The sequence below is a fragment of the Scyliorhinus torazame genome, chromosome 8, assembly GCF_047496885.1.
Source record: "Scyliorhinus torazame isolate Kashiwa2021f chromosome 8, sScyTor2.1, whole genome shotgun sequence".
Taxonomy (NCBI): domain Eukaryota; kingdom Metazoa; phylum Chordata; class Chondrichthyes; order Carcharhiniformes; family Scyliorhinidae; genus Scyliorhinus; species Scyliorhinus torazame.
This window is the reverse complement of record NC_092714.1, coordinates 57,634,945-57,653,700: the sequence shown is the minus strand read 5'-3', so window position 1 is coordinate 57,653,700 and position 18,756 is coordinate 57,634,945. Positions and strand designations below refer to the sequence as shown.

The following is an 18,756-nucleotide window of genomic DNA, read 5'->3' as shown; positions in this document are numbered from 1 at the left end:
GCCTATTTGAATTAGCTGTTTTCATGAATGCCTTCAGATGTAGATGGTGCAATTATTACGGGATCTTGATTTGCTGGTCGATTTCCAGTAAAGGGAGCATACAGACTGGTTAATATACTTGTTCTAAAAGAGAAAAAGACCTTTCAGATTGTCTCTGCTGCTGAAGTCTTTCTTGCAATCTCTCTGCAGTCGCTGGAGTCTGGCCTGTTATAAGTCACCCATTGTATATTTTCAATGGGTTTTGTGTGGGTCTGTGGCGGCCACTGTTTCAATATCCAACACTTTACATTTTTAATGTCTCTTCATTTGACAGTGACTAGTTTTGATGGGTAGAACTGTTTTTCTAAGTGCTGTGGAAGGCGGGTCCAGCAGTGCTGTTCCGGGTGACCGGAATGTTGTGAAATCGCAGTCGATTCTGTGCTTGTAGCATCATCAATTATACACGAGCGAGTATCTCTCCAAATCACATGTGGGAATGTTGTTTTGGAGGATTTTAAGTCTTTTTTTTTTTTTCTATCTCTTTCACCCATCTCTCTTATTCCCCACTACATTTTCAAATTTTTATTTTGCTTTCGCTACATGATTAAACAAAGAAGTGTAATGCAGGATATTAAACAAGTTTTAGACTTAGGTGGCTCAGTGAGGAATCTTCAATCTGTTTAGCTGAAGAGCCTCAGTGTTTCTTGCCTTGCTCAGACACCAATGATCTCCAGCAGAGGGCACCCATTGGCTCAATACCCAATGGCAGGACGTCTCCGCTCTAAAGTCAGTCAAATCTTTGTGAGATGTCAACGAGGTGAAGGGTAAATTCCCTTCCTTCACTGCTGACCACAAAATCTGGCAATGTGCATTTGACCCAAGTCATTCTGCTGCTCCAAATATTAAAAAGATTGTTACCATTTAACACCTGCTTATTCTTCCTCCGCAAAATGAAGCAACTTGCTTTGTTCTCAAATTTTATTTAACATTTCAATTCTGGGCAGCATGATGACACAGTGGTTAGCACGGCTGCCTCACGACACCAAGGTCCCAGATTCGATCCCGGCCCTGGGTCACTGTCCGGGTGGAGTTTGCACATTGTCCCCATGTTTGCGTGGGTTTCGCCCCCACAACCCAAAGACGTGCAGGGTAGGTGGATTGGCCACGCTAAATTGCCCTTTAATTGCAAAAAATGAATTGGGTCATCTAAAGGCTAAAAAAAAATATTAAATTCTGAACCTCAAATGGTCCCAGCTCTGACTTGGTTTACACCCTGCCAATCCAAACAACATCCATTAATAAAGTAACTTCCTCTCCATGCTACCATATTTTCTGGAGTTTCCTGTACCTGTAGCTGGCAAGTGGTCAGAGCTTTTGCCTTCCCATGAGATGCCATCAGCACCTGACCACATTCTTCTTGGGGAGGAAGGGCAGGGATAGAGAAATATTATGAATCGAAGGCCAGAATCTGGTCCTGACTGATCCTCACTAACTGGCTGGGGCGATCATCCAGCCTCTCTGCAGCAGCTCACACCTCTTGGCACTGCATTTCAATTGGAAGAAATCATGAGAGAAAACACGTACTCACAAACGAGAGAGAAAAAACAAAGAGGACTAAATAAGTGCCATGGTAGAATGAGAAGCAACAATCCCCAGAGTTTGCAATGGCTAAGGTACCAAGGCTTTCTGAAGTTGCACATTTGTGGAAACAAGGACAAAAGAAAGACTTGGAAAGGATATTTCCCCCATGCCCCCTCCCCAAAAAGGGAAGTATAGGCAAATTGAAAGAAGTGGATCAGACAATCTGTGCCATCTTAACCACCCTTATTATTCCAACACAAGAGAACGTCTGTAGACATGTGGGTGAATTAAAATTGTAAATTAGTCATCGACATCTTCAGATTTTTGGTTTCTTTACAAAGGAGATGTAATTATAGGCAAACCAGTAAAACGGTGACCATCAGGCCTGAGAACAGCAAGAATGCTCAATAGACCTGAGAACAGTAAGAATGCTCAGTATTTACTTTGCAGACAAACTGCACGCACACACGACAAATCGGCCTTCACCTTCCCGATCCCAGTCCCGCGTCACCTGCACCCCCAAGTACCTAAAGTGGGTTGCCACCAGACAAAATGGCAGCTCCCACCACCACCTGGGAGACCATGAAATACTCGCTCTTGCCTAGGAGGGCTTTCAGAACTTAATTTGATCTATTCAATCTACTCTCATGGAGCGCACGGGTCTGCAGGGTACAAGGAGTGGTAAAATTGAAATTTCTCATAGTGACAATGCAATCGGATCAATCTGTCATCCTCCAATATTAACATTGCAAAGTATTTTGGGCTGAGCCTAGTAGACACGTTTCATTCATTCTGGAGCATTGCTGGCACAGCCAGCATTCATCACCCATTCCTAACTGCCCTAAATGAGCCATCTTCTTGAATCGCTGCAATCCATGCAATGTATGACCACAGTGCTGTTGGAAAGCATGTTTCAGGTTTTGACCCAGTGACAGTTAAAGAACAGTGATATATTTCCAAGTCAATTTTGCGTATGACTTGGAACCAACTGGTTGTGGTGCGCCATGGGTCTACTGCCTTTGTCCTTCTAGGTGGCAGAACTCATAGGCCTGAAAGGCAATGTCGAAGGATCCTTGGCAAGTTGATACAGTGTATCTTGTGGATGGTATATGCTACTGCCACAGAGGCTGGCGGTGGAGGGAATGAAGACGCGGTGGAGGGAATGAATGCTTACGGTGATGCTGATCAAGCAATCTGCTTTATCCTGGGTGCCATTGAGCTTAGTCAATGGAGCTGTACGCATCCAGGCAAGTGGGGAATATTCCATTATACGCCTGACTTGTGCCTTGCAGATGGTGGACACGCTTCAAGGAAATCAGTTGGTGAGTTACTTGCCATAGAATTCCCAGCCTCTGACCTGCTCTTGTAGCCACAGTACTTATATGGCAGGTCCAATTCATCGGGTCAATGGTAACCCCCCCAGGATGTTAATAGTGAGGGATTCTGCAATAGTACTGCTGATGTTGAATGTAAAGGAAGATGGACAGATACTCTCCTATTGGGGATGGTCACTACCTGGCATTTGGACTGATACATGGAAAGTAACATTCAAATCTAAATGCCATCCAGGTCATGCTGAGAAGGATACTGAACATTGTGGCTTCCCATTTTTGACGATGAAATAGAAGAAAGATCATTTGTAGCAACTGAAGATGGGTAATGCACTTGGCACATCAAGCTGAAGATGGCTACTTCAGGCTGGTCTTTTGCACTGGCATATGGTCGTGCAGCCTCCTCTTCCAATTGGTTGCTTTATTACCCACTACGATTCAAGACTGAACTGCAGAGTTTTGATCTGATCAGTCGTTTTGGAATTGCTTAGCTCGGTCTTCAACACGCTGCTTCCGCTGGAGGCACAAGCAACATGACTGCAGAAACAGTTTCTGCAAGGGCAACTAAATTACTGCCACATCACTTCTCGAGTTCTGTTGATACTGCCTAAACCACAAACCCCAACCTCCTGACACGAAGACAGTTTTGCATAGGAATGAGAGGTTAAGGTCACATTTCAAAAGCAAAACTGGTAACAATAAGACACCTTAGTAGAGGATAATAAATTGACAAATTGAAGTAAGCAATTTAATATTTGGTAGCTCAACATGCATATGGAATACTTTAGTGGAGGCTTCATGTTATCATTTTTATTTGGATATTCATATTTGCAAGCATGGTCTTTGAAAGGATATTAAGAGATATTAGAGTTGGATGATGGTTATATGAGACCAAGAGATAATCAAAGTTGTGTTTGAATACACAATGTCCACTTCTGGTCAAAACGTTGATGATCTCTTGCCCAACAGCTCATGGATTGGATTCTCCATCCTGCCGCTCCAGATTTCTGGTTCAGCACGCCAGCAGTATGCTCCGTTTCACCGGCCGGTCAATGGAGTTCCCCATTATGGGGCAGTTCTACACTGGCAAAATGGAGCATCCTGCCCATGGGGAATCCAGCCCCCCTTTCTGGCATGCTACCAATTATTTGGATGTAATCTCCCCACATGTCATCTTTCCCTTTATGCAGCTTGTACATCCAATCCCTTGGAAATAATCAAATTACAGATGATGCAGCTAATACCTTAATCCTTAGACCCTTTGCTGAACTGCGCTGAGAAGCTTCTCCAATGTGTCCAAGCAAATGAAAATGGGATGAGAACAAAACGTTGCTCAACAGCAAAGAAAATGCAGCATGTGTAAAACAGTCTGCCAGTACACTACAGGTTGAGCATCCCTTATCCAAAATTCCAAAAGCTGAAAAGTTAGAAATCTGCACTTTCTTCAAGTACGGCGCACATGCCCAGATCCCAATGCACCTGCCCAGTATATTCTGAAATCCGATACACACTTGGCCCCAAGCATTTCGGATCAAGGATTTTCAACCTGTAACAGCCATCTTGAGTTATTGTTCAAGATGCATTTTCCCCTCAGTATATTTCATAAGTATTTACAATAATGTTAATATGTTCAGTCTGACCAAATTTATGCAGTACGTCGTATGAAATTACTACGTTCCTCCACTAATGAGCTTCAACTCCTCGTTCCCAGTGCTGTTGCATCAGTCTGGAGAGCCTTTAAACCTAGTTTTTAAAAAAATATTTAAATAGGATGTGGACAATGATGTCTGGACCAGTATCTGCAGTCACATGTAGAGCAGAATTCCCTCCCTGAAGGACATCAGTGAACCAGATGAGATTTTACAAAAGTCATCTCGGTGGGATTCAAATCCATGTCCCCCAAGCATTATCTAGGGCCTCTAGATTACTAATCCAGTAGCACTACTATTACATCACTGTCTTCTCATGAAAATACAAACCTTCTGGACACTAATCAAAGTTAATGAATGCACTCTTTCCATTATAATGAAATAAAAATGGTTTCACTATCATAAAAATAGAGCCAAATTGAATTTTGGTGACAGTATTCCACACTTGAGCATAAACACTTAAATAACTCAAATCTCATCTTTTAATTAGTACGCACAGATTGCAAGTCAATCAGAACAATTAATCATCCCGATTTCTGCCATCATAACTAGAAACCTGGAAATCTCTAACCTGTACCAATTTTCACAGATGCTCATATAAATGGTAATTATTCCATACACAGGAATTTCAATTACTTACTTGATACTTGGCAATGATATCGAAAACCACACGGGATCATACCTGATCGAGGAGAAGGGGAAAGAATCACAAAATGGTTACAGCACAGAAGGAGAAGAAAACAAAACTACGTTTTTGTGTAGCCGACAGTACACATTTGCAATTTTGCAAACCATTTGAGGAAAAACATTAACCATGCCGACACCAGCAGGGGCTCTAGCATATCATGCCCAAAAATGTTCGTTCCCTCAATTTCAATAAGGATAGATTCTACTTGCCTGGTAAGAAAATCAAATTTGCATTGTTATGCAGCCCATTTAAAAATAAACATTCATTGAATCTGCTGGCTTAATTTCTCATTTCCAAATGCCCTTTCAAAATATTGCATAAAAGGATCCGTTTTGAAGTCTAAAAATAGATTGAAGTTAATTGTGCAAGAAAGAACTCAAAATTATCTGAACCCATTGACCATAACAAACCATGGTTTCAAAATTAATTTAAAATCCAACGTTATTTAAATTTAATAAATACAGATGCAAACCTGCTATCATAAAAGGGACTACTCCCTGGGCAATAAAATAAATATGGCAACAAAATCAAGCGCAGTAGAAACACATCACATATGATGGAGGTCATAACTGCCAACAATAACCCTCTTCAACAGTCCTGTACTCAAATGAACAACAATCTGTTGAAGAATGGCAAGCAGCCAGATTATTTAGTTTTAAATGCACCTTCATTGGTTGCCATGGTTGAGCAATAAATTCAGTTACACTGAGATTTTCGTCCAAATTCCGATCAGAAAAGATGCCTGCTATATGCCTTCTCTGTATTAACAATAAACAGATTTCTTACAGAATACAGAGAAAGGGTCCCTATACAATCAGCAACTTTACCAAGCACCTAGTCAGGAGGAGATATTTTCTTTGTTAATTGTTCACCAGTGTAAAGCTCAGCTTGAAGTTGTCCAATGCATTTTCCATTGCACTCCAAAAAGTACAGCATTATTAGGTCTAAATTGAGTTTGGTAACTATGCAATACAATTCTCACAAAATAGAGGTTTCTTTCAACAAATAAGCCCATGCAAGTCATTATAAAGTAGCTTTTGTGCACTTTTCTGGGCACTTAATTACAACATTCAGTGTTGTCGCTTTCTAGCAATCCGCAAGGTGCTTGGAAACTGCATGAATATTAGTAACAACAGAAAATGCTGGAAACAGTCAACAGGTTTTGTCAGCATATGTGGAGAGAGGAAAGTTAATAGGGGCAATTTTCAGCCCACATTGGCCATCAGTGAGAACGGTGACACAGGCCGACAGTTCCGCGAGAATCGGACAACGCGATTCTTGCCAGCGAGATTGCATTTTCCACGCCCTTTGCCGGTGATGTAATAAGGTTCACATACAGAGAAGGGCGGGAACCTCATTTAAATATACTTACCGAGTCCCCCAAGACATGATCCCCATCACAAAATATTAATACTCTAATGGTACAACAGGTTCTGAAAAGCACAATTTGAGCCGAGGGAATCCACACGGGGCGCTAAGTAACTATAACCCCGGCGGATGGAGGGGGGGGGGGGGGGGAATGAGAGCCCCGATGCTGATGGTGGTTGTTGGCTAAAAAGTTGGCTATGCAGCTGGAGAGCCAGGTTTCAGTCAAAAGCCGGACACTGAACAAATATTGGAAAATTCTGCCCATTGTTTTATATCTATGACCTCCCATCAGTTATGATGAAAAGTCACAGACCCAAAACATTAATTCTGTCAATTTCTCCAAAGATGCTTCCAAACTGGATTATTTACAGCGTATTCTATTCTATTTCCATCATCCGCAATGTTTGCGTTTGTGCATTAGTATTATTAATCACAGATTTGCAACAGACCAATTCCCAATTGTATACTGGACTACTGCCACCACGCCTCCGCCTCCATATATAGCACTGATTTACCTACCCAGTTCCCTTATAGCTGATCCTGACCCACAAGACTCAGACACTGGGCACATTACCCTTCCTACTCCATATTTTTCACAAGAGAGCAGGATCTCACCCTATATGTTCGGAGACATGGGACAATTGTGGGAAAGTGCCCTGCTTCCTGCCTAAGTCCAAATCCAGCCCGTCCCAACTTAATTAAGCAGTTTTAATATTTGTGGAGTTCACCCACATTTACGGTGACACCATTCACTGAGACAGAGTTGCTTGGCAGTAATTTACCCTCAGATTTGTAAGCAATACTGCTGGAAATTCACTTGTTACTTCTGATGTATAAGTCAACCATGTACAATGTTATACTTCCCAACAGAATGCAACATTTCCTTCCTCTCTTCCATCACCAAAGTCCATCTACAATAGTACTTGGCAGAGGAGTGAGTTTGGATATAAATGGTCAATAATACAGGTATACAAATCCCAATTCACTCCAATAATGGTGTAAGATGAGATTTGTGAACGGGTGAGGGCTGCTATTCAGGGATATGTGGAGCTGAATGACATGGGTGAGGTTTTGGGCACCACGCTTTGGAAGGCAGTCAAGGCAGTGGTGAGGAGGGAGTTTACATCAAATACGGGCACAGAGACAAGACGGAGAAGGCGAGGTTAGTAGATAAGATCCTACAGGTGGATATTCGGACGCTCCAGAGGAGAGGATGTTGAGGGAGCGGCAGAAGCTCCAGATGGAGTTTGGACTGATATCTACGGGTAAGGTGGTAGGACAGTAGAGAAGGGCTAGGGAGGCGCTTTATAAATACAGGGGAAAGGCGAGTAGGATATTGGCACACCAATTGAGGAAGCAGCGAGGGAGATCGGAAAGTTGAAGGATAGGAGTTGGAATATGGTATTAGACCCAGTGGGGGTGAATGGGGTGTTCGGGGACTTTTATAGGACACTATGAGTCAGAACCCCCAGCTAGGGTGAAGGGAATGAGGAGTTTCTTGGATGGGCTGGAGTTCCCGAAGATGGAAGAGGATCTGGTGGGGGGGCTGTGAGCCCCCATGGATTGATTGATCGATTGATATTTATTTTCACATGTACACAGTACGTACATTGTAGACAAAAGAATAATAGACCGGAGTACATTGACAGTGGTGCACGAACAAAGAGTGATTGGTTACAGTGCAGAACAAGGCCAAACAAGAGCAGCATAGGGCATCGTGAATAGTGTCCTTACAGGGAACAGATCAGTCCAAGGGAGAATAGTTGAGGAGTCCAGTAACTGTGGGGAAGAAGCTGTTCCTCTGTCTCGATATGCGGGTCTTCAGACTTCTGCCTGATGGAAGGTCTGGAAGAAGGCAAAGCCCGGGTGGGAGGGGTCTCTTGATATTGCTGTCTGCCTTTCTGAGGCAGCGGGAGGTGTATACAAAATCAATGGGAGGATGACAAGTTTGTGTGATGCGTTTGGGCAGAGTTCACCACTCTGCAGTTTCTTGCGATCTTTGGCCGAGCGGTTGCCATACCAAGCTGTAATGCAGCAGGATAGGATGCTCTCTATGGCACATCTGTAGAAGCTTGAGAGTCAATGCCGAATTTCTTCAGCTTCCGTGGGAAGTAAGAGTTGTTGTTGGGCTTTCTTGACTGTTGCATCAATGTGAGTGGACCAGGACAGACTGTTGGTGATGGTGACCTCCAGGAACTTAAAGCTATCGACCATCTCTACTTCGGGGCCATTGATGTAGACAGGGGTGCGTGTCATGCTACGCTTCCTGAAGTTGGTGATCAGTTCCTTGGTCTTTTCAGCATTTAGAGAGAGGTTGTTCTCGGCACACCATGCAACCAAGTGATCCATCTCCCTTCTGTAGTCTGATTCGTCGTTGTTTGAGGTACGACCCACTACAGTCAAACTTATAGATTGAATTGGAGTTGAATCCCGCCACACGGAGTACAGTAGAGGACTGAGCACACATCCTTGCGGGGCCCCGGTGTTGAGGACTCTTGTGGAGGTGTTGTTACCTATCCTGAGAGATTGCGGTCTGTTGGCGAGGAGGTGTTGGGAGGGTACGGGGCCCGGACAGGTTCCCGGTGGAATTTTATAAAACGTTTCGGGGGACTTGGGGCCCCTGCTGGTAAGGGCATTCAACGAGGTGAGGGAGAGCTCGCCCCTACGTTATCGCAGGCCTCGATCTCCTTAATTTTAAAGAGACAAGGATCTGGAGCAGTGTGGGTCGTACCGGCCATTTTCATTGTGGCGCTATTTTAAATGTGGATGCTACATTGTTGGCCAGTATCCTGGCCTCACGTATTTAGGACTGTGTGCTGGGGATGAAAGGGAAGGATCAGAAAGGGTTTGTAAAGGGGAGGCATCTGTTGGCTAACATCAGCCGGTTGTTAAAAGTTATAATGATGTCCCCAGAGGGATGAAGTGTGGAGGTGGTGGTCGCCATGGATGCAGGGAAAGCCTTTGACAACGTGGAGTGGGACTATTTGTGGGAGGTGCTGGGGCGGTTTGGGTTTTGGCAGGGATTTGTGGACTGGGTCTGGCTGTTGTACTGGGCACCGACGGCAAATGTGCGAACAAACCGGGTGAGCTCGGAATATTTCAGGGACCGTGGGACTCGGCAGGGTGCAGACTCTCCCCTTTCCTCTTTGCCTTGGCAATAGAGCCACTGAAAATGGCGTTTAGAGTGTCAAGGGATTGGCTGGGGGTAAGTGTGTGTGTGTGTGTGTGTGTGTGTGTGTGTGTGTGTGGGGGGGGGGGGGGGGGTGCTTTGCGTGGATGGCTTATTGCTGTACATATCAAACCCTTTAGAAGTTGTGGGGATTATGGGCATATTGGAAGAATTTGGTCGATTCCGGGGTACAACTTGAATATAGGGAAGAGTGAGGTATTCCCGATCCAGGCGAGGGTGCAGGAGAGGAGGTTGGTGAGTTGCCGTTTAGGGTAGTGGACATGAGCTTCAGGTATTTGGGCATTCAGGTGGCGCCGGGTTGGGAGCAGCTGCACAAGCTGAACTCTGGCTTGGTTGGTGGAGCAAATGAATGGGGAATTGAGGAGGTGGGATGTGCTCCCGCCGTCGTTGGCAGGACGAGTTCAATCGGTGAAGCTGACGGTTGTCCCAAAATCCTTATTTCTGTTCCAGAATCTCCCAAACTCCATTCCAAAGTTTTTTTTTAAAAAGAGGGTAAATGCTCCGTTACCAGGCTTTGTTTGGGCGGGTAAAGCGGGACACTGTTGACGCGCCTCTATCATTCTCGTCTGCCAGGTACTCCACAACACAAGCCCGGTAGTGGTGGCGGCCCCGAGGGCGTGGGGACAGTGGCAGCAGCATCTGAGGCTGGAGGGGGCCTCGGTTTGGACACCGATCTGCGGGAGTCATAGGTTTGCTCCGGGGGTAGCATCTTGAGCTGGGAGGGGCTGGTAGAGGAATTGGAGTTGCCCACTGGGAATGGGTTCCGGTATTTACAGGGGAGGGATTTTGTCAGGAAGCATGTACCGACCTGTCCCCACCTGCTGCCCCAGGAGCTACAGGACAGGGTGGTGTCAAAAATGGGGTAGGTGAATGCAGAGTGTCAGAAATTTAATAATAATGACTTCCGGTTGCGGCTATGCGGAGCTAAGTCGCACATAAGAACAAGGAACAGGAGTAGGCCATCTGGCTCCTCGAGCCTGCTCCGCCATTTAATGAGATCATGGCTGATCTTTGTGGACTCAGCTCCACTCTCCGGCCCGTACACCATATCCCCGAATCCCTTTATTCTTTAGAAAGGCATCTATCTTTTTCTTAAAAACGTTTAAAGAAGGAGCCTCAACTGCTTCACTGGGCAAGGAATTCCAGGGATTCACAACCCTTTGGGTGAAGAAGTTCCTCCTACACTCCGTCCTTAATCTACCTCCCCTTATTTTGAGGCTATGCCCCCTAGTTCTGCTTTCCCCGACCAGTGGAAACAACCTGTCCGCATCCATCCTATCTATTCCCTTCATAATTTTATATGTCTCAATAAGATCCCCCCGCATCCTTCTAAACCCCAATGAGTACAGTCCCAGTCTACTCAACCTCTCGTCATAATCTAATCCCCTCAACTCTGGGATCAACCTAGTGAATCTCCTCTGCACTCCCTCCAGTGCCAATATGTCCTTTCTCAGGTAAGGAGACCAAAACTGAACACAATACTCCAGATGCGGCCTCACCAACACCCTATACAATTGCAGCATAACCTCACTAGTCTTGAACTCCATCCCTCTAGCAAAGAAAGACAAAACTTGATTAGCCTTCTTAATCACCTGTTGCACCTGCACACCAACTTTTTGCGACTCGTGCACCAGCACACCCAGGTCCCTCTGCACAGCAGCATGTTTTAACATCTTACTGTTTAAATAATAATCCATTCTGCGGTTATTCCTCCCAAAATGGATAGCCTCACACTTGGCAACATTGAATTCCATCTGCCAGACCCTAGCCCATTCACCTAACCTATCCAAATCCTTCTGCAGACTTCCGGTATACTCTGCCCTTTTTGCTTTACCACTCATCTTAGTGTCGTCTGCAAACTTTGACACATTGCACTTGGTCCCCAACTCTAAATCGTCTATGTAAATTGTGAACAATTGCAGGCCCAACACTGATCCTTGAGGGACCCCACTAGTTACAGGTTGCCAACCAGAGAAACACCCATTTATCCCCACTTTCTGCTTTCTGTTAGTTAACCAATCCTCTACCCATGCTACCACTTTACCCTCAATGCCATGCATCTTTAGTTTATGCAGCAACCTTTTGTGTGGCACCTTGTCAAAAGCTTTCTGGAAATCCAGATATACCACATCCATTGGCTCCCCGTTATCTACTGCACTGGTAACGTCCTCAAAAAATTCTACCAAATTAGTCAGACACTACCTACCCTTTGTGAACCCATGCTGCGTCTGCCCAATGGGACAATTTCCCTCCAGGTGCCCCGCTATTTCCTCCTTAATGATAGATTCCAGCATTTTCCCTACAACCGAAGTTAAGCTTACCGGCCTATAATTACCCGCTTTCTGCCGACCTCCTTTTTTAAACAGTGGTGTCATGTTTGCTACTTTCCAATCCTCTGGGACCACCCCAGAGTCTAGTGAATTTTGATAAATTAGCACTAGTGCGTTTACAATTTCCCTAGCCATCTCTTTTAACACTCTGGGATGCATCCCATCAGGGCCAGGAGACTTGTCTACCTTTAGCCCCATTAGCTTGCCCAATACTGCCTCCTTAGTGATTACAATCATCTCAAGGTCCTCACCTATCATATCCTTATTTCCATCAGTCACTGGCATGTTATTTGTGTCCTCCACTGTGAAGACTGACCCAAAAAACCTGTTCAGCTCCTCAGCCATTTCCCCGTCTCCTATTATTAAATCTCCCTTCTCATCTTCCAAAGGACCAATATTTACCTTAGCCACTCTTTTTTGTCTTATATATTTGTAGAAGCTTTTATTATCTGCTTTTATGTTCTGAGCCAGTTTACTTTCATAGTCTACCTTACTCTTCTTTATGGCTTTTTTAGTAGCTTCCTGGTGTCCTCTAAAGACTTCCCAGTCCTCTAGTCTCCCACTAATTTTTGCCACTTTGTATGTTTTTTCCTTCAATTTGATACTCTCCCTCACCTCCTTAGATATCCACGGTCGATTTTTCCCCTTTCTACAGTCTTTCTTTTTTGGCGGTATGAACCTTTTCTGAACACTGTGAAAGATCGCTCGGAAGGTTCTCCACTGTTCCTCAACTGCTTCACCATGAAGTCTTTGCTCCCAGTCTACCTTAGCTAGTTCTTCTCTCATCCCATTGTAATCGCCTTTGTTTAAGCACAAAACACTAGTGTTTGATTTTACCTTGTCATCCTCCAACTGCATTTTAAATTCCACCATATTGTGGTCGCTCCTTCCAAGAGGATCCCGAACTATGAGATCATTAATCAATCCTGCCTCATTACACAGGACCAGATCTAGGACCGCTTGTTCCCTTGTTGGTTCCATTACATACTGTTCCAGGAAATTATCCCGGGCACATTCTATAAACTCCTCCTCAAGGCTGCCTTTACCAACCTGGTTAAACCAATCGATATGCAGATTAAAATCTCCCATGATAACCGCTGTACCATTTCTACATGTATCCGTTATTTCTTTGCTTATTGCCTGCCCTACCATCCTGTTACTATTTGGTGGCCTATAGACTACTCCCATCAGTGACCTTTTCACCTTACTATTCCTGATTTCCACCCAAATTGATTCAACCTTGTCCTCCATAGCACCAATATCATCCCTTACTATTGCCCGGATGCCATCCTTAAACAACAAAGCTACACCACCGCCCTTACCGTCCATTCTATCCTTTCGTATAGTCTGATACCCTTGGATATTTAACTCCCAGTCGTGACCATCTTTTAACCATGGTTCAGTAATGGCCACTAAATCATAGTCATTCACGATGATTTGCACCATCAACTCATTTACCTTATTTCGTATACTACGAGCATTCAGGTAAAGTACACTTATGCTGTTTTTTATGTCTTTGTTATGAATCCTAACACCTTGATCAGTAACTTTTCGCAATTTATTTTTCCTCTTTCCCTTTCTCCTAATTTTCCTTGTCTTAGAACCCATATCTCTACATAATAACCTGTCACGTAACCTGCTGCCTTGATCTCCATTAACCATTATACTGTCCATAGCTTTACACTTCCCTTCCCCCCAACTTGCTAGTTTAAAGTCCTTGTGACCAACCTATTTATCCTATTCGCTAGAACACTGGTCCCAGAATGGTTCAGGTGAAGACCGTCCCAATGGTACAGGTCCCTCCTGCCCCAGTACTGATGCCAATGCCCCATGAAATGGAATCCCTCTTTCCCGCACCACTCCTTTAGCCACGTGTTAACTTCTCTAATTTTCTCAACCCTATGCCAATTGGCACGTGGCTCGGGTAGTAATCCAGAGATTATAACCCTGGAGGACCTGCTCTTTAATTTAGTCCCTAGTGTTTGATAATCCCCAAACAGGTCCTCTTTCGTAGTCTTACGTATGTTGTTAGTCCCAACATGGACCACAACAACGGGATCCTCCCCCTCCCTCTCCAAAATCCTTTCAAGCCGATCAGAGATGTCCCTCACCCTGGCACCGGGCAGGCAACATACCATGCGGGACTCTAGATCTGGCTTACAAAGGATGCCATCAATCCCCCCAATTATAGAGTCCCCTACAACTACCACTTGTCTTTTTGCTCCCCCCTCTTGAATGGCTTTCTGTACCACGGTGCAGTGGTCAGTCAACGCATCCTCCCTACACCCCTCTTCCTCATCCACACAGGGAGCAAGTACCTCACACCTGTTGGACAAGGTCAAGGGCTGAGACTCCTCAACTCAGGATCCCCCTACCTGCCTCCCTTGCAGTCACACCACTCTGTCCCTGACCACTGTCCGAATTAACAGAACTTATTCTACCGGGTGTGACTGCCTCCTGAAACAAAGCGTCCAGGTAATGTTCCCCCTCCCTGATGTGCCGCAGTGTGTGCAGCTCGGTCTCCAGCTCATCAATTCTGAGCCGAAATTCCTCGAGCAGCCAACACTTGTTGCAGATGTGGTCACTGACGGTCTCAATGGGATCCATCAGCTCCATCATCATACAGCAACAGCACATCACCTGTCCAGACATATTCAACTAGTTAATTAATTTAAATATTTTTAATTTAAAAAAATTTTTTTTATATAACCTCAAGGATAAACCCAAACACCAACAAAAACACAGCCCTCTCTGGCCACTCACCCAAACTCAGTCACTCACCTAAACTCAGATGCATTCTGTTCCAATCAGCACTCCGTGACTAAAGGCACTCCTGCCACACCTTTTGTGCACTCACCTCCCCCAGCACTGTCCCGGCTCTCTCCTCCCGCGCTTTTTAAATCTCCCGGCTCTCTCCTGCGGCGCAGTTTTCGCTGTCCCGGCTCTCTGCTCCCGCGCTGTTTTCGCTGTCCCGGCTCTCTCCTCCCCCGCTTTTTTAATCTCCCGGCTCTCTCCTCCGGCGCTGTTTTCGCTGTCCCGGCTCTCTCTGCTCCCGCGCTGTTTTCGCTGTCCCGGCTCTCTCCTCCCGCGCTTTTTAAATCTCCCGGCTCTCTCCTCTGGCGCTGTTTTCGCTGTCCCGGCTCTCTCTGCTCCCGCGCTGTTTTCGCTGTCCCGGCTCTCTCCTCCCGCACTTTTTAGATCTCCCAGCTCTCTCCTCCGGCGCTGTTTTCGCTGCCCCGGCTCTCTCTGCTCCCGCGCTGTTTTCGCTGTCCCGGCTCTCTCCTCCCGCACTTTTTAAATCTCCCGGCTCTCTCCTCCGGCACTGTTTTCGCTGTCCCGGCTCTCTCTGCTCCCGCGCTGTTTTTGCTGGCATTCGGGTCTCCTGTGAAAACGGACTTTTGGGCTCTTTTCAGGGCCCCCAACTGCACTTTTTCGACGTTTCCCCGGTGTGGGAAGGACTCTACAACAGCTCCCCGTTAGTATATGGCTTCAACTAGGAGAGGGGCGACAAAAAAGGTGGTGGTGGACCCGAAGAAGGTGCAAGTGAAGAAGGACAAAATGGCGGCGGGCGGAGACCAGGCAGCGTGGATGCAGTGGGCGTAAGAGCAGCAGGAGGGTATCCAGCGCTGCTTCAGAGAGATTAAAACGGACCTGCTAGAGCCAATGAAGGAGTCTATTGATAAGCTGCTGGAGACACAGACGGCCCAGGGAGTGGCGATCCACGAGGCTCAACAAAAGATCTCTGACAATGACGACGAGATCTTAGGCCTGGCGGTAAAGGTGGAGGCGCACGAGGCGCTCCACAAGAAATGGCAGGAGCGGTTTGAGGCGATGGAGAATCGGTCGAGGCGGAAGAATCTGTGGATTCTGGGCCTCCCGGAGGGGCTGGACGTGGGGGCCTAAGTGGTCACCATGTTGAACTCGCTGATGGGAGCTGGGTCCTTCCAGGGGCCCCTGGAGCTGGAAGGGGCGCATAGAGTGCTGGCAAGGAGGCCCAAGGCTAACGAGCCTCCGCGGGCGGTGCTGGTGAGGTTCCATCGGTTCGGCTATCGGGAGTGTGTGCTCAGGTGGGCCAAGAAGGAGAGGAGCAGCAGGTGGGAGAACGCGGAGGTTCGGATATATCAAGTCTGGAGTGCAGAGGTGGCGAAAGAGGGGGGCCGGGTACAATCGAGCGAAGGCGGAGCTGCACAGGAAGGGGGTGAAGTTTGGCATGTTGCAGCCGGCGCGACCGTGGGTTTACCTACAAGGACCGGCACCATTATTTTGAGTCTCCGGAGGAGGCGTGGGCCTTTGTTCAGGCCGAGAAGCTGGACACAGATTGAGGGTTGGGACGGGCGATTGGGGACTGCGGTTGATATGCTATGTTTATTTTTGTTTCGGAGGGGGGGGCTTTGTATTGTTCCGGGTTTCTTTTCTTTGTGTTTTTTCCCGCTGGGGCGGGTTGGGCACTGTCTTGGTTGGGTTGGTCGGGGGGTCTCTTGGAGGTGAGATGGGGCCCCGCGGGGGAGGGGGAGGCCCGAGTCAGGGGACCGGGCCTGTAAAAGGAGCTGCGTCAGAGGTGGCGGGGCTTGGAGGGTGGAAAGCGCGGGCTTTTTCCCACGCTTAGAACAGAAGGGGGAGGGGGAGAGCCTATGGATGGGGACGGGAGAGGAGGGTGTGCCACACAATGGGAGGAGTCGAAGGAGAGGCAGGAGTGGCCGGGGTCAGCAGACTTGCGGAAGTGCAATGGGGGGAGTAAATCAGCTAGGATGGGTCCTAGCCCGGGGGGGAAATCGGATCGAGTTATGGTCAAGGAGGAGCTGGAGCGGGGAGGGGGGGAGAGAGTAGAGACGGGGGTATGCCGCTGTGGGGAACGGGCCGGGTGTGGGCTGCGGGCGCGTAGCTGGCCGAGGAGGGGTCATGGCTAGTCGGCGGGGGAGGGTAGCCCCCTGATCCGGCTGATAACCTGGAATGTAAGGAGAGTGAATGGGCCGGTTAATTGGGCCCGCGTGTTCGCGCACCTGAAGGGGCTCAAGGCGGCTGTGGCTGTGCTTCAGGAGACACTCCTGAAGGTAGCAGACCAGGTAAGATTGAGGAAAAGGTGGGTAGGTCAGGTGTTTCACTCGGGGCTGGATGCCAAAAATCGAGGGGTGGCGATTTTGGTGGGAAAGGTGTCGTTTGAGGCGTCGAGCATTGTGGCAGATAATGGCGGTAGGTACATAATGGTAAGTGGTAAGTTGCAGGGAGAGAGGGTGGTACTGGTCAATGTGTATGCCCCGAACTGGGACGATGCGGATTTTATGCGGCACATGTTGGGTCGGATCCCAGACTTGGAAGTGGGGGGGCCTGATAATGGGAGGAGACATTAACACGGTGCTAGATCCTGCACTGGATCGCTCCAGGTCTAGGATGGGTAGGAAACCGGCGGCGGCTAAAGTGCTGAGGGGGTTTATGGACCAGATGTGAGGGGTGGACCCTTGGAGATTTGCAAGGCCGGGGGCGAGGGAATTTTCATTCTTCTCACATGTCCATAAGGCTTATTCCCGAATCGACTTTTTCATTTTGAGTTGGGCGCTGATAGCGAGAGTAGAAGATACCGAGTATTCGGCAATACCCATTTCGGACCACGCCCCGCATTGGGTGGACTTGGAGATGGGGGAGGAGAGGGACCAGCGCCCGCTGTGGCGCTTGGAGGTGGGGCTGTTGGCGGACGAGGAGGTGAGCGAGCGGGTCCAAGGAAGTATAGAGAGGTACTTGGAGACCAACGACAACGGGGAGGTCCGAGTGGGGATGGTATGGGAGGCACTGAAGGCGGTGGTGAGGGGAGAGCTGATCTCCATTAGGGCCCCACAAGGAGCGCTTGGGGGGGGGGGGGGGGGCGGTCACTTTATTTTTTTGATTTTGTTATTTACACTGGAGGGTCTGAGGGGGTGTATATACTTGTTGTATTAAGTCGGGGTGTTAATGTTAATTTATTATTTATGTACGGGGGGGGGGGGGGGGAGAAAGGGGTTATGGAGGGTTGCTTTTCTGGACTGTGTTTTGTACTTAACCCTGTTCGGTTGTTTTTTTTTTCATTTTCTTATTGATATTTTATGAAAACCTTTCGTTTTTTTAAAGAAATTTATTAATAATAATATTAATAATAATAATAATAATAATAATAATAATAATAATAGCTTGTCACAAGTAGGCTTCAATGATGTGACTTTGAAAATTTATAAAGAGTTAATGGATTGGGAGGGAGCCCCGATAGGGATAGCGAACCGTAAGTGGGAGGAAGAGCTGGGGACGGGGTTGGAAGCTGGGTTGTTGGAGGAACCTTTGAGGAGAGTCAATACATCCTTTCCGTGTGCTAGGCTTAGCCTTATTCAATTCAAAGTGTTGCACTGGGCACATATGACTGTGGCCAGGATGAGCAAGTTTTTTCGAAGGGGTGGAGGATAGGTGTGGGCGGAGCGCAGGTGGGCCCGTGAATCATGTTCCCATGTTTTGGGCCTGCCCAAAGCTTGAGGGATTCTGGCAGTTTTTCGCCGACGTTATGCCAGAAGTCTTGACGGTGATGTCGGTCCTGAATCCAGAAGTGGCGATCTTTGGAGTGTCAGAAGACCCGGGATTCCAGGGGGCAAGAGAGACCGATGTCTTGGTCTTTGCCTCCCTG

At 47.1% G+C, this 18,756-nt stretch overlaps 1 protein-coding gene across 1 annotated transcript in view; it reads right to left on the bottom strand.

The window, feature by feature from the left end:
• The window catches only part of LOC140427866 (protein maelstrom homolog), a 96,009-nt gene that overhangs the window by 60,340 nt on the left and 16,913 nt on the right, over positions 1 to 18,756 (bottom strand). Inside the window, exon 5 of the mRNA XM_072513671.1 lies at positions 5,181 to 5,222. Within this exon, the coding sequence (XP_072369772.1) occupies positions 5,181 to 5,222 (42 nt within the window). The remainder of the gene's footprint in view (positions 1 to 5,180; positions 5,223 to 18,756) is intronic.